Below are 24,170 nucleotides of genomic sequence, written 5' to 3'. Positions count from 1 at the left end.
CCACCGTATTGAGAAATTCTAAAAGCCTTGAAATAGTAAAAGATCTCCCTTAATAATTAAGAATAATAACTAAATATATTCATAAATGCCTTTATTCAACAGGACATTCAGCAAGAAGAAAGTGAGAATATCTCCCTATGTCACTGTGGATTGCAGACACGATACATATCCCATGTCCTCAAGGGCTCAACCATGACACATCTGTCAAAGAAAGGTATATGTAGCTTACAAGCTCCAATTAAAAGGATTAAGACGTAAGAGGCCTTCATTATCAGCTCTCTTCCAAGGACATCAAAGACCTTGGCAGAGTGAGACTGCAGCTGGCTCAACGGCGTGAGTTTATTCTTTCCCGATACAGAGGATCTTGTTTGTGTTGAGGATGTTTACAGATCCCAGGAAAGACAAACAGCCTGGTTGTGCCCCCCTGAGCTCAAACAGAGGAGCGCTGGTCTGCCCTGTGAGAGCGAGGGAGTCAGGATGTGTTTCATTGTCAGGCCATTGTTTACCTTGTATCTTACTTTTTACCCCTTCTCATCACCTTCTCCTCCCTTTCAAGGTTTCTCGTCAACAGCCAAGCCAGATACACTGTGATGTAGAAGCAAAGTTGCACAGATTCAATTATCGACTAAACACAGTGAAACCTTACTCATAAGCAAGGCACTAACCACATGGTGTCACTAACTTATCAAAGCACATGTTTCAATGTGACAGTTTTCAGTAGTGCAGAGGGCTATTGAAAACATACTTTGATCTAATCATGCTGCACTTACATCACGTCTACATTTTCAGTTTCAGTTTTCAGAAGCAATCATCAAACTGACTGAGCAGATAAACTCAATCGTTATATGAACTCATGTCATGATAAATGTTTGCCCAAAGATGATACTGAGTTAAATAACTAATGTTCAGTCGGTTTAGGTGTATATAATGTAAATACAAATACATTTTATGAATTGAAGTATTGTTAAAGTGGGCAATTTTGTCCAGATAGCACATGCCAGTGAGCCAGTCTTTACATTTGGGTTTCCTCATCTGATCTATAAATCACTGGGGAACAGCCCCTAACAGAGGTTTTATTACAGAGACTTCCCTTCCATCCTGCAGGGGGTATGAGGCTAACACTGTTTATGTGTCAAAAGCCTTTTAACTGGCAGGGTCCCAAAGCAAGTATTATTACTTTATTGGGCATCATTCAGACAGTTCCTTTGAATTAAATGTGATTCTTGGTCACAAATCTAGTTAGGGAAATCTAAAGGGGAAAACATGTCTTAAACTGTCAAAGTGACTTGACCAATCCAATATTGAAAGACAAGTTGGGAAATGTATCTGGAAAATGGTGTTGATTGCATTTTCATTGCATTTCTTTAGAATTAAACTGGAGAGTCTAACATCCTCGTCAAAATCCAAATAATTTCAAGTGTGTAGGCCTATGTTTGTGTCAGAAGATTAATTATTATAGGCTACAGATAGTGTGTAAAATGTGTAATATCGCTAAACAAACAAAACATTTAGGAACTGACTGTTGGTGTATTATGTACTGGACCAAAACAAGATAGTATTTCAATTTACCTGCGGAATAACTACACTGAGCTACCTGCCCGGACTTCCTGTAGCGAACGTCAGATCCTAGTTTTTTTGTTGTTCGAAACTGGGAATGTTACCGTATGACTCAACACCTGAGGCAACGTCGTGTGATTAATAAATAAGCAGGGATATTACACGGTAAATGCAACGTGAAAGGATTCGTTTGTCTCTTGTTTGTCCGCCCGGCCAGGTTTTTCGCGCTCTCATAGTAAGACTACTGTTTCAGCATAGCTTTCTTTGTTTTATTACTTCCGGAAAAAAACCTTCCCAGGTAAGATGAGTTTCGATCCAGTATACGCAACATTACATTCAACTCTGAACACGACATAATAATTACACTTTCGTAATGTAAACGTATATATTGATGTGTATGATGATATGGCAAAAATGAAAAATAAGTCTTTCAACCCATTAGAGGATTGTCATCTTAAGTTTAATGCGAAGGTGAGCGCGGTGAATGGTAGACTAATGTGTGAGTTTCTGTTTACTCAGTGTTGGCTAAGTGTTTGAAACACAGGGCTGTAATGTTTCAGGTACAAACGTTAGATATGTAATCACAGTTAATTCTTAATGGATTTATCACATGTAGTCATGAATGTGGGTTGGAGGGGGTCTGCTTGGTTGTTAACCTTGTCACATGCTGTCAATGAGGACAGTGAATTATTTATGGGTTTAAACCAAGGAGTCTTGAATGATTGGCTCAGTTCCTAACGTGATACAACGTTGTTTAGCTTGTGTGCGACACACGAACACACACACACACGTAGTATACATATACACACTACCATTAAAAAGTTAGGGGTCACTTAGAAATTAGATTTTTTTCTCCGTGAAAACGTACATTAACTTTGTTTGAATATGAAATATCTAAATGAATAGGAAGTCGTTGACAGGGTCAGAAACTATATTCTTTTTCATTTAAATGATAAATGTGTCCTTCAAACTTTGCTTTCGTCAGTCATCCATTGGAAGCAATTGCAGCCTTGCAGACCTTTTGTCAATTTGTTGAGGTAATCTGAAGAGACTTCACCCCATGCTTCTTGAAGCACCTCCCACATTGGTTTGGCTTGATGGGCCCTTCTTACTTACCACACAGTCAAGCTGCTCCCACAACAGCGTATTATGGTTGATATCCGATGACTGTGCTGGCCACTCCATTATAGAAAGAATACCAGCTCAAAGTTTGGAGCTGTGCTTTGGGTCATTGTCCTTGTAGGTGGACATGGGCTCAGTCAAGTGCTGTCCACAGGCTATGACATGGCATTGCAAAATTGAGTGATAGCTCTCCCTCTTCAATATCTCTTTTACACTGTACAAATCTCCCACTTTACCACCATCAACACACCCCCAGACCATCTCATTGCCTCCACCATGCTTGACAGATGGCTTCAAGCACAATCTGTCATCTTCCCATCTTCTCAGCCTCATCTTCTCAGTTGATCTGCATCTCCCAAATTATTTTCTTTGTGATTCAAACACCTCAAACGTAGATTAGTCTATCCATAACCTTTTCACAATCTTCTTCTGTCCAGTTTCTGTGTTCTTTTGCCCATCTTAATATTTTCTTTTTTTTGCCCAGTTTGAGAAATTCCTTTTTATTTAAAACTCTGCCTCAAAGGGCAGCATCCCAAAATTGACTCTTCATAGTTGAAGTTGAGATTGGTGTTTTGCGGGTAATACTGTGAGGCATCTGTTTCTTAAACTACTCTTTCTATTCTGGTTAGAACCAGTTGTCCAAAGGGAATAGTACACAGTGTTGAATGATGAATTCAGGTTATTGGCAATTTTTTGCTTAGAATAGCCTTCATTTCACAGAACAAGAATGGACGTAATGAGTTTCAGTAGAAAGTTCTTTGTTTCGGGCCATTTTGAGCCTGTAATCGAACCTAGAATTTCTGATGCTCAAGATACTCAACTATTCTAAAGAAGGCAATTTTTATAGCTTTTTTATTCAGAACAACAGTTTTCTGTTGTGTGAACATACTTGAAAAATAGTTTTCTAATGATCAATTATCCTTCTAAAATATAAACTTGTATCAGCAAACACAACTTGCCATTGGAACACTGGTGGGACAGGAGCGTGGTTTCAAGGAGAACCTTTACGGAAAGCCACATTGTTAAATGAGTGATTGAAATATTTTTTACACACCCTATTCAACAGAGAGCTATACTTCAAGTCATGGGAATTCCTGGTTGAGACGTGCATGCCCCGGCTGCTGTTGTAGTCCAGTTTGGTATGCAGAGACAGTAGTCTGCTGGTGAATAGTATGAGGATTAGAACCACTGTGATTGGGTGCTTTAGCATGGATGTGTTTTTTTAGCAGAGACCATGGTGCCATGCACAGGACTCCAGCATGGCGAACCATACAGTCAGACTGGGGGAGGAGGGAGGGGGAGGAGCTATGAAGAATTGTGAACTTTAGAAGACTAAGCTGTTTTTGGAGTTCTGGGGCCATTTGTTTGTCATTTCTGTTAATCCTGACAGTCGGTGACAGTGAGGCAGACAACACACACATTATTTGATACTGTTGACGTGAAGGGGAAGGTTACCACCTCCTTTATGACTTCATGTGTTCCCCACAAAGGTGTGGCAGCACACGTGATTCATGCAGATATGTACTGTATCTGAACAAACTGCTGCCCTCCCTTGTTGAGAGAGAAGCTTCCAGAGAATGCCACCTCTGGTAAGCTCCCAGAGGACCCTGGAAGCCAAGACATTTACCTAGAAAGCTTAGAATGTCACATGATTTTGAAGGCATTTGGCTAAAGCCCCCCCCCCACACACACACACACACACACACACACACACACACACACCCCTCTCTATCAAAGTCACCTTTCAGCACAAGGCATGGCTATTAACCAGGTTACAACTTCAAGGGGAAAGTATAATCCATTTTACTCATTCCACTGCTTTTTAAGTAGTCACTGTATTTGGTGAGCATTATGACATTTGTTGAGGATTCCAGTACTTCCCATAGGCAGAGGAAACCTTAGAAACGTATGATATGGTAATGTGTATAGGAAGAAAAATGGATCAGCTGATGCTGCCTAACAACAAGCTTCACCTCTGAGCTGTGTGTGTGTGTGTGTGTGTGTGTGTATCCTTGAGGAGCAGTCACAACATTGTGAAGCTGTGTATTAGTATGGGGGGGGGGGATGTGGACATTGACACATGGCTTGTGAACAGCCTGTGCCTGGATGTGAGAAGCCCTGCACCCATCCAGAGAGGCTGAGGAGCCAGCCATCCATCACTACCAGGGTCACTGCCTGTCCTGTCCTGGCCTGCCTGCCTGCCTGCCCGGCTGCCTGCCCGGCTGGCTCACTTCTCCCTCGCTGCTTCAGCCAAGACATGAGCTGCATCCTCAATTAAATCTTCAACTGCTAGTTTTGTTCTAAACTGCATTCCCAAACATCTCATATCGTTGGATGTCTAAAAAACATTCAGACAAAAATAAGCATTTCTTCCCTTAGGCTGGCTTACATTTGTTTATACTTAAAATACCTTTTGATGACTCATGATTCATCAGTAAGAAGGTCATGTGAATCTTCAATGAAATGTAGCACAGCCTGGTTTATCCTCTGTGTTTCCTTCAGTTTGCGTGAGGATCCATGACCCCTATACATTACAAGAGGGGGTATCACTTGAGCAAAGAGAAAGGTGATGAGAGAGAGAGGGAGATCAGTGTCCTGCTTGACCTCAAGCATTGTGCGCGTGCGTGCTTTTTCATTGCGAGCTCACATAAAAGCACGCGTGTGTATGCGTGCACGCACGCTCACCTTCAGTCTCTGTAATTGGCCAGCCCAGGGTTTGGCCTCGGAGAATGTTTTGCCTGCGCTAGTGCGACATCAGCAGTCTGAACAGCTCTCTCCCCACCCCCCCACCCCCCACCCCTTTTTTTATTTTCTCGACGGAGGGAGGCAGGCTGAACGATTCTGCTCCCCTCCTCTCAGCTGATCTACTCTGTGCCTAGTCACACCACTCCCCCTTTCCCGGTGCAGCGAACACACACACACACACACGTAGTCTGCCTGTGTGCCGGAGATGTAGGGCTCTGGTTTCAGTTGGGCTGCAGGCAGCCAGCACAGCTGTGAGGTTAGAGTTTGTTGTTTGCATGCGGTGGCTGCCGAGCGCTTGACAACGCTGCTATCATCATCTCAGGTGGGTGGAACCGAGCTCATAACCTAGAAGACACAACACAGGGCTCCTGTGCCTGCGCTGACATCTGGAGGGGGGTCACAGGGGAATTTGGGGACCAGGCGGTGGGAGGGGGGGGGGGGTTAAGGACCCCGGGATCACTGTGCATCCCTGCCGAGGGTTTATTTAACGGTGATGAATAAGGAGGAACTGAGACATGTAAACACAGCACCATAGCCTGTTTGCTGCGTTGGCACATCCTGTACAGTAAGTACTCTGAAATATTTATTGTTTTGCTCTCCTCCTGAATAGATGGATGTTGGCGCTGCCGTGAAGTTGCGATGTTGGATATTGTATGAGCAGGTAGTTGTGCGAGATATCTATTCGCTCTTTTTTTTGTGTTTTAAGCTTGCGTGTCGCCTGAATGGCCAAACGTCTGTAATGGAATGCATTTATAATTGTTCCTCTCCCTAAGAGAGGGAATTAGTGGAGATTAGGAACCTCACAGAGGGACGCAGACCTCTAGTTATTGGACGTGAGAGGGTCATTAGTGATGGGGATTGGATTTCTGCTCAGTTCGTTCAGAGTTCTCATACTCTCCTAGTGCATGCCTTTGTTCCTTCACACTAGAGGGGGTTGACTTGACTCGTTTTTCTCCACTTTTCTTGCCTCATTTCATGGAGTTTACCCCTTTTAATGAAGCACACAGTGACATTTAGCTAAAACGAGTATTCCCTTTGTCCCTCAGGAAACTCGTTGAGAGGAAACACCTGCAGCCCTCTTCCATATTGTTGCTGCTCTGTGGATTTGTGTCATTTCCTGTACAGCCGACTGGTATGAGTAGGAACCCAGCAACTCCAACGGCAGACCTCTTTGTGTTTCTCTCTCTGTAGAGACCCAGTATGGAGACCTGAAGAGGAGCAGCGGAACGCTGGATCATGGTCTCAACTTCCCTCTTTGAATGGATTAAGTCTGGGATGTATGCTTTGAATGAGCTGAGCTAGGCAGCATCCTCTCTGGGACAGCAGTCAGAAGAGCAAACCCCCTCCCCGCCAGATCTCTTCACCTGGAACGCAGGGAAGCCGGGGGTCTGTCAGCGGGCGGCCATGACGGAGCCCAAGTTGCCCAACAGCAGCAGTGGCAGCCTCACGTGGGCCAAGCTGTGCAAGGAGTGCGGCCAGCAGCACGATGGCCAGGAGAGCCACCTGTACGAGTACCAGGACGAGGTGGATGACGAGCTGGTGTGCCACATCTGTCTGCAGCCCCTGCTGCGGCCCATGGACACGCCCTGCGGGCACACCTACTGCTTCCAGTGCATCAGCAGCTTCCTGAAGGAGCAGGACTTCTGCCCCGTGGACCGCCTGAGGCTGCAGCTGCACCAGTGCCGGCCCTCCAGCCTGCTGGTCAGGAACCTGCTGGACAAGCTCACTGTGCTCTGCCCCCATCATGCAGAGTGCCAACAGACCATGCAGCGCTGCGAGCTGCAGCCACACCTGCACAACAGGTGAGAGGGGGCCTGGGAGAGGGGGCCTGGGAGAGGGGGCCTGGGGGAGGGGGCCTGGGAGAGGGGGCCTGGGAGAGGGGGCCTGGGAGAGGGGGCCTGGGGGAGGGGGCCTGGGGGAGGGGGCCTGGGGGAGGGGGCCTGGGAGAGGGGGACTGGGAGAGGGGGACTGGGAGAGGGGGACTGGGAGAGGGGGCCTGGGAGAGGGGGACTGGGAGAGGGGGCCTGGGGGAGGGGGCCTGGGGGAGGGGGACTGGGGGAGGGGGCCTGGGGGAGGCTGGCTGGGGAGGGTAGCTGGGGATGGAGGTAGAAAGAGAAGGTATCAAATGGAAGGAGAGAGTATTGTATAGAGATGTGTGTCTAGTAGAAGTTGTCTGGATTGATTACTTGATACAGAGTGAAGATTTGTTTCTGGAGAATAATACACAAAGCTAGAGTTAAAGGAAAGCGAACCTATGGTAAACCATTTGCCTAGACCGTTCTCTTAGTGAACTGTAGAAAAGAGATGAGGCTTTCTTCCCCCGTACATGACTACAGATGTCTGCTGTTATTCTCGTGTCAATGGTCGGGGATGACGCAATCAGGAGTGGGTAAAGGTTGTGTTAGTGGCAGCTTTCTTTCCAGCTGCAGCCTCCCAGTGCAAACAGACTGGAGGCAAAGTTCATCCTGGAAGAACAGCAGCAGTAACAACACTGCCAGCCAGCCTGACTGACTGACTCACCGTCAGACTCGACCTGTCCCCCTCACAGTCCCTGCAATGCAGTAGAATAGCCTGCTCATCTGCATAGCACTTCTCCCCTTCATTCCATCCACTCTCCCTCCTTCTCTCCCATCTCTCTGCCTTTCTCCTTCCTTCACTAGTTCACTAAGTCTGTTCAATCATTCTCCATACCTCCGAGCCCTATTAATCTTCCTAAAGGCAGAAATGGAAGAGAATTTCCGTCCTTGTTTTCCCAGAAAATAATGAATGAACACAATCCAATTTTTTTTCCCCATATAAAAAAGACCTTGGCCAAGATTTGAGATTTGTCTCTAGGGTTGGTTAAATGTTAACCTAGTTTTTCTCCCTCTCTCTCTTTTTTTTCTTCTTTTTTCCATCTCCTTTCTCAGATGTCCTGTTTTCAGGAGGCTGAAGGAGGAGGGCGAGAGGAGGAAGAGGCCGCCCTGGAACGAGTTCAAGGCGAGGGGCGAGGGGGAGGCTGGAGCCGATGCCAAACACACGTCCGCGACGTCCCGCACCCCCACCCGGGGCCAGGCAGAGCCAGGACTCATAAACCCCGCCTACGAGGAGGCAGAGGATGGTAAGCTGTCACTTCTTACTTGCCACACAACCTCATGAAGAGTAAGTGCTCACTATAGCAAACCGGGGTTATATCAATGGAATAATGAGGGAAGAACTCTCTGTTCTAGTCTTTACCGCATGACTGTAAGTGTGACGGACATAACACCAGAGAGCCTAATTGCTCTACACACAGGAACACAATGAGAGGGCAATGCTTTTTTTCAGGGTGGGGTGGGGGGTGTTTGTAAACAAAAAGCTGTATCATTCTCTGCATCAACAAGCCAGTATCACCGTGTCAATCCTGTCTTTGGAGGTGACAGGAGTTTGTTGAAGCCTTGAGTGTAAAAGACTGGGAGAGGAAATAGTTTGTCCGCTATGTTGATTTAAGAAAAAAACAAAAGCTCCCTTTGATGTGGTCAGCATCCTTTCCAGGATAAGGTCTGTCAGAACTGGATGACACCGACATCGATTAGCCTTGGGCTCTGGAATACCAGACTCACGGATAATGAGATGAGATCGTCAGAACGAGTCAACTAACATCTGTTGAAATCTCTGTCTGGATCAGATCTACAATCCTTTAATATAGTTGGAGGACTGTCAAAATAACTTTCCCTCACTGATGAGATGGGGTATTAAAAGTGTGATATTCACATTACGTGACTAATTTAGCTACATTCTAAGTCAATAGCTCAAAATGTATGCATGCATTACATAGACATTTAGTCACCTGTTATTTGCTAATCTTCAAACCTTCATGCAGCCCAGAAACAAAGGGACGGCTACACAGCCAGATCTCTGAAAGTCCTCAAATACACTTTTTATATGGTGCTTGTTAGCAGAGTGATTACAAACTCATCTTTGTGAAAACAAATGTGTCCGTACAGTAAGTTTTCTAATCGTCTTGTTGTGAAAGAAGGTGAGTGACTGTTGATTCAAGGTTCTACAAGCCAAATCCATCAACAGACTGTGGCACGCCATGCCAGATGGTGCCTGATCTTCCAACCTGCCTGAGCACGCCAGTCAATGTGTCATACTGGAAAAACTCCATCTAACACAGTTTCCTGACAAAAGACGATGGTGTCAGTTGAAATGATTACAGATTGACGAACTCCATGACTGACTGAACAAATGTGTTGCCTCTTGCCTTTTACATGTCCAAATCACAGATGTGTGTGTGTGTGTGTGGACTTACAGGAAATCTAAGATAGGCAGGTCGATACTTTGTGTGCACATTCCTGTATGTGTGTCTCTGCCTACACACACACACATCCTTCCACACTCGTGTCTGATCCCGTCCACCTTCTCCAGACTCCACCCCGGTGCGCTCCAGCCTGGTGGCGGAGGCTAACGTGGTGGAGATGTTCCGGGATGAGCCAGAGGAGGAGCTGGGCTTGAGGATCGTGGGCGGGAAGGACACACCCTTGGGTAACATCGTCATCCAGGAGATTGTGCGCGATTCTTTGGCTGCCCGTGATGGCCGTCTGGCGCCCGGTGACCACATCCTGGAGGTGAGGGAGACACTGCAGCCCTAGGAGGGATCTTACATGATTAGCTTGATCATGGCACATAATCATGGCACAAGCTTCTCTTCACGGCACTGTTATCCATCCAGTCATCAGTGATGTCACCAAGATATGACATCAAAGGGAATAATGTGACTTTGTCCTTGTGACTGACCTGGACACACAGTGAACAGATTCCCTCTAGAAATCCCCTACTCTGTTTTTCTTGGTTTTGAGTTGGCACCGGAAACGTAACTCCAGTGGATTACCTGCTAAATCAGTGGAGTTGGGTGTGCAGTGCAAAACACATAAGTGTGTGTTTTGTACTCATTGAAATGGTTTCACCCATCCTGTGGGGTTGTTGTCACACACACATTGGTCCCTGAGGTTTTCCTGACCCACAGTTGATAGAGGCATTTGTTGATGGGAAAGCAGATATTCTGGACAGACAGGTGTTCAACTGGCAACAGGTAGGGCGGGGCCCTGCTAGGCATGCCTGGCACACAGAACTCCCCCTTCCACAGGTGAACTACGGTTTCACTGATTGACCCCCCTCGTACACCAGAAGACCAAGGTGCATAGCTCAAAGACCTGGCTTTTTGTATTACTAATGTATTACTAATGTTGATCATGAAACAGTATAGAGACCTTTCCAGTACTAGCCAACTTGACAAGACACCAGAAGGTGAAGGAGGATTAATGATTTGCTGTTGTTCTCTTGTCTTTAAAGCACAGCTTATTCAATAAGCTTGTTTTTTGCCTCCCTCAGTGAACCCCTCATGATAGTGTATTGTTCACAGTAAATGTTGTTCAAACTTTTTGGTGAAAGCTTCAGGTAAAGGCAATGGATAGGACTTTGAAGGAGATTTCATAAAGGTGCCTTCAGCTTCCTCTCTCCCAGAATATCTCCCCCCTCCTTCTCTCCGCCCCCCCCCCCCCCCCCAGTTCTCTCACCCCCCATTCTCTTTCTCTCATTCTCTTTCTCTCTCCTTGGATTTCTTTCCTCCGGCTGTCCTGGAATGTGGTACTGCTGTAAACTGAGATGACAGACATGTTCTCTCCCAGCACTGGCACCACTGTCTCAGAGTGCCCTCCAAAACTCCGCTCTTGCTCCAGGCTGACCAATGACAGTCATGGAAAGGATAATTAAAACCTTTCAGCCAATGGGCTGCCTCTGGATCAGTAACCTTACCCTTCACCCCCTCCTCTATCTTTTGGCATTTGTGTATGGCCGGTGGCTGTAAAAAGATATGTATTGTGGGAGCAGAGATTGCATTCCTAATTTCTTGAAATTGAATCGCACTCTTCCCCTTGAATCAATGCATCGATTTAAGAAGGACTTTTCTGGGATGAGGCTTGTAAAGAGGGCACTGAGAGCATTTTCATCACTTTCTAGTGGAGGTGGTTGGCAGGCGGATCACCGCTAAACAGCATTAACTGTTGTAGCAGGAATGCCAAAATACTGGAACAGGCAAATAGGAAAACGGACAAGTCAATAACAGGAAGTAGCTTTAAAAGCATCACGAGACAGATTTTCACTGCATAGACAGAGGGAATGGGGCTGTTTTAACAATATCGTGAATGCTCTTTGTGAATGTAGCACTTTGAGATTTGAAATAGCGTTAGAAATCAAATGTATTATTATTAGTTTTGGCAAAGGGTGTTGACCCAGCGCTCTGTGGTGTTCTGTTTCCAGGCAAACGACATCAGCCTAGCCGCCATCCCTCACTGCCGGGCCATCGCCGTGCTGCGCCGGCCATGTTCCCTGCTCAGGTTCACTGTCATGCAGGAGAAGGGCTTCAACCCCAGACACCCCCGCCCCGAGCACCACCCAGTGCCCTCCTCCTCCACCACCTCCACACCCTCCCACGGCAGCGTGCCAGCGGCAGCCCACAACCCCGGCACGGTGATCCAGGTGACGCTGGTGAAGCGGGAGTGCTCGGAGCCGCTGGGTATCAAGCTGATCCGCAAGTCGGACGAGTCGGGGGTGTTCATCCTGGACCTGCTGGCCGGGGGCCTGGCGGCCAAGGACGGGAAGCTGAGGAACAACGACAAGGTGCTGGCCATCAACGGTCACGACCTGAGGCACGGCACGCCGGAGAGCGCCGCTCAGATCATCCAGGTAGAGCCGACTGACACAGCGTGTGACGTGTCATGCTAACTAGCTAAAGTAGAACCGTGTGGTCAGTAAGGAATAACGTACCTCAGTGGCTTTTTTTGGGTAGCTGTGTTTATAGGACATACTTGATAGCTGTGTTGTAGGAGTTCGGACTGATGTGTGTGTGTGTGTGTGTGTGTGTGTCCAGGCCAGTGAGGTGCGGGTGAACTTTGTGGTGATGAGGCAGGCGGAGGCTGTGGAGGAGGGGGGCACCAGTGGAGAGGTTCTGGTCCGGGGGGCCCGCAGAGCTCCTGAACCCCAGTACTTCAAGCGACGCTCCATCTTCATGAAGGTAAATCATCAACTGATACATTTACATTCATTCCTTTTAGCGGTAGGTTTTATCTCACTCAACATGCAAATACTGCCGACAGTAAGTGCAACAGATAAGCTTTCTAATAGTCAAACAGTGGTAAGTGTTGAAGAACAGTTTGTATTTTTAACATGACACACAACAATAGCATAATCCCAACTCTCCTGTTTAGAAAACAAAATATAAAAACATTTGTGTTTCAAGTCCTGTTTGTAATGTATGAGCACAGTGTTAATTATGGGTTATTAGTCCTTGTCTACATGGACGTAACGGCAATCGTCTCACCTCAGTGGGTCCTACCTCCAGTCCAGTTCACCACAATTCAGTCGACCCAAACCCTTGTTGTGTCACCATCAGGACTTAAGGACTAGCACGTCCACAAACTCCCCCGAAGTCCCAGTCAGGGGTGATGGGCCCTGGGCAGCAGGCGCCTGTGGCTGTGTCTGGAGATAAAAGCCCTTCTCTAGCTTGATCAAAAGGACCAGAGTGCTGCTCACTCTGCCGCTACGGGGCCAGAGTCTTGTCTTGTTTGTTTGTTGCTTCGGGTGGCAGAGGATCAAAGCTGGTGACAGTTAGCTTTCGCCTGCAGAGAACAGTCTTTTAGTCTTGTGGGGGGAGGGGGGGGGAGTGGGCCCACTGGGGGGGAAGGAAGAGCCCTCCTCTCCCCTCCCACATCTACACCCCCCACCTCCCACCCAGTCACCTCTGAAGGTTTACAGGCTCCAGTGTGGGAGAGAGGGAGAGAAAGAAAGAAGCTGTGGATTTCCACACGTGCCCTCCGTTACGAGAGCGGAGTGTCGTTCCTTGCACGTAACCTCTGCTCCCATGTCTCAGCTGCTTCTGAAACGCCTCACATTTGTTTGTACAAGCAGCATCATGAGAGGATTCAATTAAGGAAAGGAAATGGAAATCTTTCACTTGATGGGTGCCATCCACACACCCGAAGATGAATTTCCAGTCAGTCAACCATACAGAAGCAATATAGTTGTCAGTTGTGTCAGATATTAAGGCAGATATTAAGGCATTTTTCAGTCTTCATCTGGTTTCAAACCACCTTTTTAATGGGTGCTTTTGGTTGGCAAGTAAAGTCATGACTGTGTGTGTGTGTTGTCCAGGACCCTCCAGGAGGTTTCTCCAGCCAGGAGAAGACAGTGAGCCTGAAGAAGGAGCCTCGCCTCTCCCTCGGCATCACCATCGCTGGGGGCCGGGATTGTCGCAGCCGCCTTCCCGTCTACATCACCAGTGTCCAGCCGGTGGGCTGCCTTCACCGAGACGGCACCATAAAAACGGGTAAAACTGGAGACAAGGCTCCTCACAGCCGCGATGACATCACACCACAGAGCCGTTCACACGGCTGTGTCCTCCCATGTGTAAAGGATGTAACCCTTTTGAAAGGAAGGATGACACCGTGGATCGTAACGTTCTGCCTTCCGTTTCCCAGGGGACATCCTGCTCAGCATCAACGGGGTGGACCTGACCCAGCTCACCTACAACGAAGCTGTGTCGGTCCTGAAGGCCCAGACGGCCCAGTCCCAGGTGGTGCTGCGGGTCATCCAGACCCTGGCCGAGGACGCGGAGGAGGAGGCCGAGGCCGCAAACACGGAGGAGCTGGATTACACAGAGAGCCCACGAGAAGACGACCTTAACTGGGCCCCGCTGTGGACTCGCTGGCTGGGCCTGCCCAGGTAGAACATGCACTCTGCTTCCACATGCACTCTGCTTCCACATGCACTCTGCTTCCACATGCACTCTGCTTCCACATGCACTCTGCTTCCACATGCTCTCTGTTTCCACATGCACTCTGCTTCCACATGCCCTCTGCTTCCACATGCTCTCTGCTTCCACATGCTCTCTGCTTCCACATGCCCTCTGCTTCCACATGCTCTCTGCTTCCACATGCACTCTGCTTCCACATGCCCTCTGCTTCCACATGCTCTCTGCTTCCACATGCTCTCTGCTTCCACATGCCCTCTGCTTCCACATGCCCTCTGCTTCCACATGCTCTCTGCTTCCACATGCTCTCTGCTTCCACATGCCCTCTGCTTCCACATGCTCTCTGCTTCCACGTGCTCTCTGCTTCAAAGACACTGATATGAGGTTCTCCCTGCATAGCTGTCGTGCAATAAACATATCCGGCATAACGGGGGAATGTCAAAACCGTAGTCGTGTTTGGAACATTTGCCCTTTTGCCTAGAGGCCGGACGCATTTGTGATAGAGTGGTTTTTGGTCGTCCTTCTACAGCTAACGGGGATGTAAACGTGTTGTTTGGTGTGTCTGCAGTCACATGCACTGGTGCCGAGACATCGTCCTGCTGAAGACCAACAGTGAGAGCTGGGGCTTCAGCATCGTGGGCGGCTATGAGGAGAGCCACGGCCAGCAGCCCTTCTTCATCAAGACCATCGTGCCTGGTACTCCCGCACACTTTGACGGACGCCTCAAGTGAGTAACAGAACACGCTACCTATTGCCTCGCGCCCATTCCTCTGACCAGTCAGTTGGTGAATGGCATGCTAAAGGGATGTGTGCTCTCCCTTGCAGATGTGGTGATGAGATTGTGGCTGTGAACGGAGCCACCACGGTCGGCATGAACAACTCCTCTCTGATCCCCATGCTCAAGCTGCAGAAGAATAAAGTCACACTGACTGTGGTGTCCTGGCCAGGGAGCCTAGTGTGACACACACACACACACACATACATACATACATACACACATATATATATATATACACCTACACACACGCTCAGCTCAGCTGCAATTTCCACTGAGCCATTCTCTTGTCTGCCTTCATCTCAAACAAACAACATAGACCCTTTGAATCTCACAAGTAGATTATTTTATTTTTTTTGCAATTATGAAAGTTTTATATAATTTGATCTTTATTTCACAAGGTAACGTTGTTGGGTGTACATTGTTATACTGTGTCTGCTTAGACTTTGTCCAAGCTGACTGATGTGAACGATTTTTAGTGCTTTTATGCAGTAGTTATACAGATATTTTTAAATGGCAGTTTGTGTGACTCAGTGAACAAATTGGTTTAATCAGGGTGGAAGATGAATCAAAGACAATCAGTGAACTGTAGCTGGAGGTAAGCTGGAGATGTAGCTTCATTGTTTTTACCCTGTGTCTTGAAAGCTTTATAAACATTGATTAACAGCAGATTTTGTGTTCCTCTAATGTTGCTAACGATCATCTCTTCATTTGATAATGACGATCTGGAAGACTGATTAATGTGCATTATCCAAAGTTCTGAGATATTGTATACATTTTCTAATGTCCCTTAAACTCCACATGTCATTGAAAAAGACACCACTTAATGATGAGGAAAGAAAGTCTGTTGATTATGTATGCCAAAGTCAGATTTTCCCATCCTATCCTCATTCATTCCTGTCTTTTTAACTACTTTTATTTGACCACAGTTTCATCCATATGGAAGACTATGGAAGGACACAATGCCTGCTTAGATTTTTTTTTATGACTTGATGAATTCCTGATGTACCACTGTACTGTAATTCTCTTTTATTTCAGTGCAATACTGCATACTGCATACCGAATGTCTTTGATAAATGTGGGTGCCTTGTACATGTTGAAGGACAAATCAAAATGTATACTTGCCTTAATTACCACAAAACCAAAAATGCTGTTTCTTCCTCATTAGCTACCACCTGATTCTGTGTTCGAGAGGGGAGAGACGAGCAGTGTTAAGGTTACTCAGTGTGTTGTATTTAACGTGTTCATTGGAGAGAAACGAGGTGCCGGGAACTACTGTTTCACAGTTAGTGCTTGATTGTTGCTTAGTCAGGATGTATTCAGAAACACACAGATGCCTCTCTCAGAACATGAGAACATTTGGTTAATGTACTCTGTAGAGTTTCATTCTTCATTATGTTTAGCGTGTTTGCAAAATAGAGGCATTGCATCTTGAGTAATGGGCCCACCCCTCTCTTTCATAATGTTCAATAAACTCTTAAAGAATACAAAGAAGGTTTTTGTTTTGTACGTGGTTCCTTTGGTGAATTTCCGGTGATTGGGAGATTTAAAAGTACTACCCAGATGGGTCGAAGCAATGCAACACGCGCTCCTGCCGTCCAAAGATACCTAAACACTTGAATGTCCTTAGGGATTAATAAAGTGAACTGATTGATTTGAATTCTGTGAAGATGTGCTGACCACGAGCCTGTAGTCCCATATGTGCAGTCATCAGAAGGGGCCTGTCTTTAGTACTGCTCCCCAGGCTTCCTGTTCTGTGGGGGTAGCAGTCATCTGGAGTGGCACGAAGGGTGAGTGGACAAGCCACGTCCCCACAAGAGACAGCTTAGGAGAAGGCTGAGCAGGATATAAATCAGACTGCTGGAGTCACTGCGTCAAGGACCTGACACAGAACTCAAGGACACTAAGTCTAAATTATGCCTGGCTCTAAGCAAGGCTCAACTCAAGTGGGACGTAAAAAATGTGTCATGTTTTCAGGGGGATTCCAGGTGCTTGTGTACTCAAGACAACCATTGACAAAGAATTACATTTAAATATCTGCAGGGGTTCATGACACATTTGCAGGAACATGACACATTTGTATGGTCACACGCCAAGTGTTTAACGTGCATGCACTGTACATCATTAGATGCACCCACTCTCTTGATGTCTCAGTCTGCCCCCTAGAGGCTAAACATGGATAATCTTACACATTGCACAGCTTCATATTAATGTCCAACCTCTGTATTTGGTTAGTTCATAAAATGTTACTGTGATTACAAATTGTTTAACAATGATTAATTGTATTATAATGTGATGTGTACTTTTAGATGTTAAGGAGTTAAAAGGAACTGGCTGCTAACACTGTCAGACACATTTCACTGGACATTCAGCAAGAGATTTGCTTCAACGGACGACTTAACAATGAACAAGTATTGCACCTTTTTGCGGATTTGATCAAGCTAGTGTAGGGCAGTCTAGCTAACCTTCCTTGATCCTGTGATCTCTCCACATCCCAACAGGACAATGTGAGCAATAAAACTAAACAAAGGGGTCTATAAAATAACTCTCTTCTCAGAACAAAGCAGTTCCCTGACTAGGGTATGGGGGTTGTGATTTGGTATCCCCAAGATTTTCTGCAAACCCAGAACCAGTTCCATCCCATCAGTCTTGGTTGTTTATGGTAATAGTTTTCCTGAGTTTCAAAAAAAGTGTCAAGTAATTACAGTCTGTCATGTTAGGTTAACGATTCAACACCTTGTTCAGGGTTCATGCATGTTTCAGTAAGTCAAATTTAAGACCTTTTTAGGACCATAAAGATTGAAATGTAAGACCTACACGACGCATTACCCAAAAAATATTAAAGTCAAAGAAATTCTAAAAATAATAATATTTCAATTAATTCAGTAATTGAAAGAGCATTAATTTAATTTACAGATAAAGCAATTACATTAATAACCTAATTAAATTGTATTCAGCACTAAGTAGGGGTGGGGGAAAAAATTGATTCACAGATGAATCGCGATTCAGTCTTCTAGCGATTATCATTGATACACTTTTTTTTACGTAAGCATATATATCGAATCGCAATTTGTGAATCGATTTTTTATCGAATTGTGACCCCAAGAATCTAATCGAATCGTGAGGTACCAAAACATTCCCACCCCTAATAGACAGTAATCTGTACATTTCAGTTTTTTTTCTGTATTTATCCGTGTTGCAGAAATAAATAAGTTAATTCAAGAAAATTTCTAATATTGTCACTGTATTTTGTGAACGAGCAAATTTTCACTTGTTTTGTAAGTATGATTAGAAGGCAGAATATTTTGTTTTATAACTTGGCATAAGCAGAAACCAAACGTACGTTGTCCTTTGGAATTTAGTAGTGTCAAAAGGGCAATTACACCGTCTTGTAGAAAGTAACTTTGCAGGAAACCTCTGTTGCTCAGTGGCAAACACGGTTCAACCCTTGGTTCAAATCTCACTCAAACCAATAGCTAATTCATTTAACTGATATCAGTTAAGTAGTATATATGTGATTTCTAAGTATATAGAAGGGGACACATCCTTAACCCCTGAGCTATTGGGGATCATCTCCACTCAACATTTAAATTTGACAATGAGCTATTTATCTGTAACAACCTGCAGAGTTGGGGTGTCAGAAACCCAGAAGAAAGCAGGGCTCCCCTGTTAACTCACTGGGTTAGTATGCATGCTCTTTCAGACATGCTGGTGCAGTACCGCAACAGCCTGGGTTCAAATCCAAAGTAATATTTACGATTTCAAGTAGGATCGATTTTTTTATGTATTGACCCCCTCAACCAGTTTTTACGTCTTTTGGGGGGGGGGTCCAAGTCTTAATTAGGGGGGTCAAGCCCCCCCAAGCCCCCCCCCCATAATTCAAACCCTGGACTCAAGAGCTCCGCTTTGTAGGCTATGACTCAATACTTTTTTGCTACTTTGTAATAACTTTTTGCAGCCAGCGTTTCTGGAAATGAACGATGGTAAAACCTATTTTTGACCAGACTAAATTACATTTTAGATCTCGGATGAAAATCTGGCAGTTTTTAAGACATTTTAAAGCCTTATTAAAGTCTATTTAAAGTTCAGAATGTTTGACTTTTTAAGACCCCACGGGAACCCTGCTTGTTAAACATGACAAATAGGTTTCAACAGTAAAGCAGAAGGCAGGCTCCTGAATTAGCACATTGGTAGTGAGATCAATTAATATGATCTGTTTGGGTTTAGGCATGTTTTATGATGAAGCAAATTACACTCAATACCAAAATGAAAGATAACAGCTGAGCAAAATTCTAAATTGTCAATTTATTTCCACTGGGATTGAGTTGTTACATGACAAACATTTACAGGGAAATGTAATCAAGCCAACACTGGGAAGCTCTGACTCTGCTCATGGCAGATGTACAACTGCACTTCTGTTTCACCTACGCTTCCAGAGGCACTCTAATGCAGCAATCTCTCAACTAGACTCCAGTAAAACAAAGCTAACGTTAAACAAAATGGGTTTAACAAAGGAAATCCCCTCAATGTTCCATAGTGTAGGCTGTATGATGGTCTGAACATGATAAAGGAGTATATATATATAAAATAAAATAAAGCATTTTACAAAAAGACAACATTATGAAAATCAACATGAAGGGGAGACAGCTTCCCACCAGTTCCTCCTGGAGGCTTCAGACTGGCTGACACTGTTTGAGCATGTCCCCCTTTGTTGGCCAAAACCATTCCATGCACCACTGGTGTGTTCAAAACCTTAGTAACAAGTACTACTTCTGACATCCTGATATTTTGTTGAGCTCAAGTGCAATTATCAGTTCTAACTCTGGTATTACATAACATTGTAGTTATATATGGCTTACTACTGTAGGTAAAAAGGTCCATAGAAACTATAAAGGTACAGACATCTTTCATAATTAATACTAAGGTACAGCAATGTCTTGGCAAAAAAACAAATTAAAGATCTATGTAAACAATGGCATACCACTGTACAGTTTATATCCTAACATGGTATATACACTTTACTCTTTTCTAGTTCCACTGTACAAAGTTTTAATATATATATATATATATATATATATATATAAAGGGATAAGAAAAAAAACAGTGTGACCTATATATGGTAGGTTAGGCAAATTTCACCATCCCATCCACTTGCAAAGAAAGTGTAATTGTATAGAGGAGAGCATTTTAACCAGCTGAGCGTATCCACTGCTATTCTCCCCGGGTTTTACGTAGAAAAGTTCATTGTTTAATTTAAGGCAAGTATGCTCAAGCAGATGCCCAGTTCTTTGCAAGGGAATAACATACAATGGATGTGGGAGGCGTATGACTCTTTGGGGTAAATGCACTTTTCAACAGTATCATTTTTTTTCAATCACTTATTTGTCATTTGTAACAAAAACATATTTGAGTGCAACAAAGGGAGCATTTCTACTTTGTCAGGAAATGTGCAAAATCTGCTCTAAATCAAAGTGACAGTGTTGCAAAATCAACTGTACAAGGTACTAGGAGATGTAGCGGGTCATCATAAAGTGACCCCAGTGCTGACCCTTATTCCAACATATGTACAAGGCACTAAGGATAGGAGTCTAGGGCCATACTTCCAGCAACCTTCTCAGTCTGGTCGAAATATTGGATATTTTGGTAAGAATTCTATAAGAATTACCTGCAACGGAAAAGATAGAAAAGATTTCATGTTCAATTGTTGAATGTTGCAGAATACAGCAATAATAAAGTTTCCCTCAAGTACAGTGCATTCATGCTGGGTTTCTTCTTCACCAAACAAACTGGCACTTGAGGATAACAGTTTGACTTTTAACTTACATATTCCATCATGTTACTGCTTTCACATTTCCTTTTGCTGAGTTTCCAATGCAGGCCAAGCTAAAAGAAGATAAGGACTAGTTAAACACATCACACATTTGCAAACACACATACACACACAACAAACAGACACACACTGTCTGTTAGCAAATCTGTCTTGAGATCTTCCCTAAAGTGTGAGTAGAATTTAGGAAAGGCTTTAAACCATGTCTGTCTGGGGTCAGGCACTGGCCAGACTGTATCTAACCTCCTCTACCCAGACACCCTGAAGAGCTTCCTTTATGCTTTTGCACAGCTACTAGCTGTCAGTCTGCACTCCCTCCAAGACAAAACCAAATTAACATGTCTTTTACTGCTGACCTTTTGGTCTGCTTAACCTCTGTGCACTAGATCACAGGATCAGACAGAAATAGCTTAGAGGGAAATGAGAACATGTTATGGTTAAAGTTTAGATAATGAGTTAACAATTGTTTTGCAACACAATGCCATTCCTTTCACTTTAATACGTTTGCACATGGAAAATGAATGATACCTTCTACTATGCGTTGTAGAGTCGTTTTACCTTGTGATATAACCGATTATTTTCCCATTCTAAGAGCTTTTGAATTGATCTTCTTGTCTGTGGGAAGAGATCAAACAAATTGAAAATGTTAGCAATCAATTCCTTTTACTTCACACCTACTTTTGCAATTGACAATAAAACAACCACAGCATTATTACAACAAATGAAGATTTATGGACTGAACTCTGATTTTTACCAGCTTGTAATGTGCACTTTGTTGTTAGTGACCTGGGGAATCAGCACCTTTAAATATCTCTCCTTGTAGCTGGACAGGTCTTGTAGTACCATGGATCATTTTTACACAGAACCACTAATTGCACACTGCCCGTTATTGCCCTCTGCGCTTGTAAGACCAATACGGTTGGATTGCTATAACAACCCTTAAGTAATTAGGGCTGATGCGAGGAAAGAGTGGGCCTGTGCAGTACACAGTTACTTCCCAGGAGGGTTGGGACTTACTCTCTTGTTGAGGCAGATGACGGGCCACAGACTGCAGCCCACTGTACAGCAGCAGCATAGGCAGCCACAGAGAAGCCACTTCACATTGACAGGCAGGTTCTTCTTCAAGCAAGCGTTAATTCTGCTAATGCTTGTCTTGAATTCTTCTGGGGCCACCTAAGAAACACGTCAAACGGACACGTGAAAATATAATGTGAAAAAGTGACTGATTTTCCAAAGGTTTTTACTTCTTTTTATTTTTAATCTAAAACCAACAACTTTTTAATTGAAAAAAAACTTTTCGTTTGAAGCATGAAACAAAGGCAAACAAGGAGTCCACCTGTATATTGACCGGAGTGAAAATATTTCTCTAATTGCTTAAGAGATACCTGTGCTGGAAGATCAAAGTGCTTAGAAAAAACAATAGGTAGATATTTACAGATGTTCTACAGAGATGAGATGAAATCTTTCAATGGTACGCCTGTAACTTGCTAACTGAGCTCTAGACTATTCAGGGCTAGGAGGGACTAAAGGGAGAGATAAGCTCACTGCCTGTGGCAGTGCCGTCCAAACAACATGAATGGATGCTCATTCCTCTCCAGGTCTGTACGCCATAAAACTGGGGTCGTAATCTTTTATGACAGGATGCAAAGGTCTCTTCACAAACAGCAAAAGACCTTAGAATAAAGCCCAGCAGGGTCTGATCTGCACCCTTCAATCATCATAATCGTGACCTCATTCATCACTTGTCACCCTGGGTCACAATACTGGAGGTACTTTTTATTGCCAGCACTTCCCTCGGCCTGCTCTTGCCCCTACAGCCTTTTTGTGTTGCAGTGTCCGACCCAGGAAGCTCTCCATTCTTGTGCATGGCTTAGCCTTTTATTTCATTATTTTATCACCTGGAGCTGTGTCCTCCCTAACACTGGAGTCCCTGCCAACCAAGCTCCATAGACGGTTTACTCATTGACAGCCCTCTGTCTCAACACATTGAAGGTATCTTTGGAGGCAGTGTGGTGTGTTAGTTGAAATGCATCAGCATCAGATCCAAAACCTTCCGAGATCCTTGAAAGAGCAGGGGCCGAGAAGAACAATACAGCATACATACAGACTTTGACGCCTGATTCACAAACTGGTCCCAATCTTACAGAAAATACAGCACAATAGATTGTTTAATGTGATGTGCGGAGTAAGAAATATGTAGCTGTACCTTTCCTGTAAGAACCGAGGGAAACTCATTATCAAATTTGTTGCTCAATCCAAACCTGTAAAAACAAAAGACAAATCTTAGACAGACTTTTTCTTTACTAAGACACTGTGTAGTGTTGCACAACTGAGCGATGTGTTTAGTGTGCTGAGGACGTGTGTTTTCCTTCAGTACAATTATGAACTATACTTTTTATGTGTGTTGAAACCTATGTAGCGCTAATTGAGTACACAATAGCAATGTCCAGGAAGATTGATTGGCAGTTTGAAATGTTTAGGACATTTGGATCCTTTTTAGCAGATGCCACAAATAAATTGTATGTAGTATTTACTAGACGGCAACAAATAGTTGTCTGGAAAGGTAGAGTAGTCCAGGACAAGTCGACAGATTACAGAAGCTAGCGCTGGGAATACTATGCTACCCACTTTGGTAAGGATCTCGAACTTAAATAACGATTAGTTTATATTTGAAAATGTATTCCTCTGACTTCATAAGCTTGCCTCTAGGTAGTCAGCACGGTGCCAGACAGTAGTTTATGTACACTTCTGGTAGTGGGTGAGCCAGCTACACGCAATGTTTTGGTTAGCATGCTAACATGCTAATGAGGCACAAGGTGGACAACAAAACAGATTCTGACGGCAAGGCAAACATTAGCATGTATTTGCTTACACTGTGATGTGCCCGGCCCCACGCATAATCACAGGTTCTGGGCAATATCTGGTCAGGTGTTCTTCACTCACTATACGCTCATCTTCTTCGTCTAACTCATAAATGGTGTCAAAGTCCGCCATGTTGGGTAGTAAGACGCTCATGACGTCTCCTGATGACAGCAGTGCCTGCGCACGAGCTTTAGTTACCCAGTTTTCTCAGCCCTTTCAATTTTAGGATGCAGGGTCCGGTTATTACATAAGAAAAATGTATTGCTCATCAAACAACGAAAGCGTTAGAACAGGTTTAACCTTTCAATATGGGTGTAAAATAAAGGTGTATGAATGTCGATAAGGCTTCCACGTCTATTGAAGATCAACCATCTCTAAATGATGCACTGACTGTTTTAGAAAATTAGGTAATACTCCAGGCAAGGTTTTGAGGTCCTTTAGACAACATGATTATTATAATTTGGCCTGTGTTGTCGACAAAGATCTGTACGTCATGCAACATGGAACTCGGATTA

General features: G+C 44.6%; 2 protein-coding genes and 1 long non-coding RNA gene across 5 annotated transcripts; 1 reads left to right on the top strand and 2 right to left on the bottom strand.

Annotated features, from left to right (window-relative positions):
- Positions 1 to 93: 93 nt before the first annotated feature.
- On the bottom strand, positions 94 to 1,769 carry LOC146302459 (uncharacterized). The gene is made up of 3 exons (XR_014739704.1): positions 1,570 to 1,769; positions 539 to 585; positions 94 to 455 (listed from the first exon to the last, which is right to left on the bottom strand). It is a non-coding gene; the product is annotated as an uncharacterized LOC146302459 (long non-coding RNA).
- On the top strand, positions 1,623 to 16,460 carry lnx2b (ligand of numb-protein X 2b). 3 transcript variants are annotated; one of them, XM_084684734.1, is made up of 10 exons: positions 1,623 to 1,855; positions 6,616 to 7,226; positions 8,334 to 8,524; positions 9,814 to 10,013; positions 11,704 to 12,129; positions 12,314 to 12,457; positions 13,594 to 13,768; positions 13,920 to 14,163; positions 14,760 to 14,918; positions 15,017 to 16,460. In XM_084684734.1, the coding sequence occupies exons 2-10, from the start codon at positions 6,829 to 6,831 to the stop codon at positions 15,150 to 15,152; spliced, it is 2,073 nt and encodes a 690-aa protein (XP_084540860.1). In that variant the 5' UTR covers positions 1,623 to 1,855; positions 6,616 to 6,828; the 3' UTR covers positions 15,153 to 16,460. The 3 variants fall into 3 exon arrangements, with proteins under 3 accessions (XP_084540860.1, XP_084540861.1, XP_084540862.1); XM_084684735.1 differs by having other exon boundaries at positions 6,471 to 7,226; XM_084684736.1 differs by lacking the exon at positions 1,623 to 1,855 and adding an exon at positions 5,629 to 5,746.
- Positions 16,461 to 19,252: 2,792 nt separating this feature from the next.
- Positions 19,253 to 23,808, bottom strand: chic1 (cysteine-rich hydrophobic domain 1). Its single transcript, XM_084684733.1, has 6 exons — positions 23,666 to 23,808; positions 23,000 to 23,054; positions 21,811 to 21,966; positions 21,352 to 21,408; positions 20,790 to 20,849; positions 19,253 to 20,631 (listed from the first exon to the last, which is right to left on the bottom strand). The coding sequence occupies exons 1-6, from the start codon at positions 23,806 to 23,808 to the stop codon at positions 20,581 to 20,583; spliced, it is 522 nt and encodes a 173-aa protein (XP_084540859.1). The 3' UTR covers positions 19,253 to 20,580.
- Between the last annotated feature and the right edge of the window lie 362 nt (positions 23,809 to 24,170).

The sequence above is a fragment of the Hypomesus nipponensis genome, chromosome 1 (genome assembly GCF_054491055.1).
Source record: "Hypomesus nipponensis isolate SF chromosome 1, ASM5449105v1, whole genome shotgun sequence".
Classification (NCBI taxonomy): domain Eukaryota; kingdom Metazoa; phylum Chordata; class Actinopteri; order Osmeriformes; family Osmeridae; genus Hypomesus; species Hypomesus nipponensis.
Note: the sequence above shows the minus strand (reverse complement) of the source record. Positions and strands in the feature narration are given on the sequence as shown.

Bases quoted from the DNA above. Each gene is read 5' to 3' on its own strand.
- lnx2b (XM_084684734.1), top strand. From the start codon at position 6,829: ATGACGGAGCCCAAGTTGCCCAACAGCAGCAGTGGCAGCCTCACGTGG. The intron at 12,130-12,313 runs GTAGAGCCGACT...GTGTGTGTCCAG, and splicing joins GCGCCGCTCAGATCATCCAG to GCCAGTGAGGTGCGGGTGAA. The intron at 14,919-15,016 runs GTGAGTAACAGA...TCTCCCTTGCAG, and splicing joins CACTTTGACGGACGCCTCAA to ATGTGGTGATGAGATTGTGG.
- chic1 (XM_084684733.1), bottom strand. From the start codon at position 23,808: ATGAGCGTCTTACTACCCAACATGGCGGACTTTGACACCATTTATGAG. The intron at 21,967-22,999 runs GTACAGCTACAT...CGTGTTTCTTAG, and splicing joins CCTCGGTTCTTACAGGAAAG to GTGGCCCCAGAAGAATTCAA. The intron at 21,409-21,810 runs GTAAGTCCCAAC...CTCTTCCCACAG, and splicing joins TCATCTGCCTCAACAAGAGA to ACAAGAAGATCAATTCAAAA.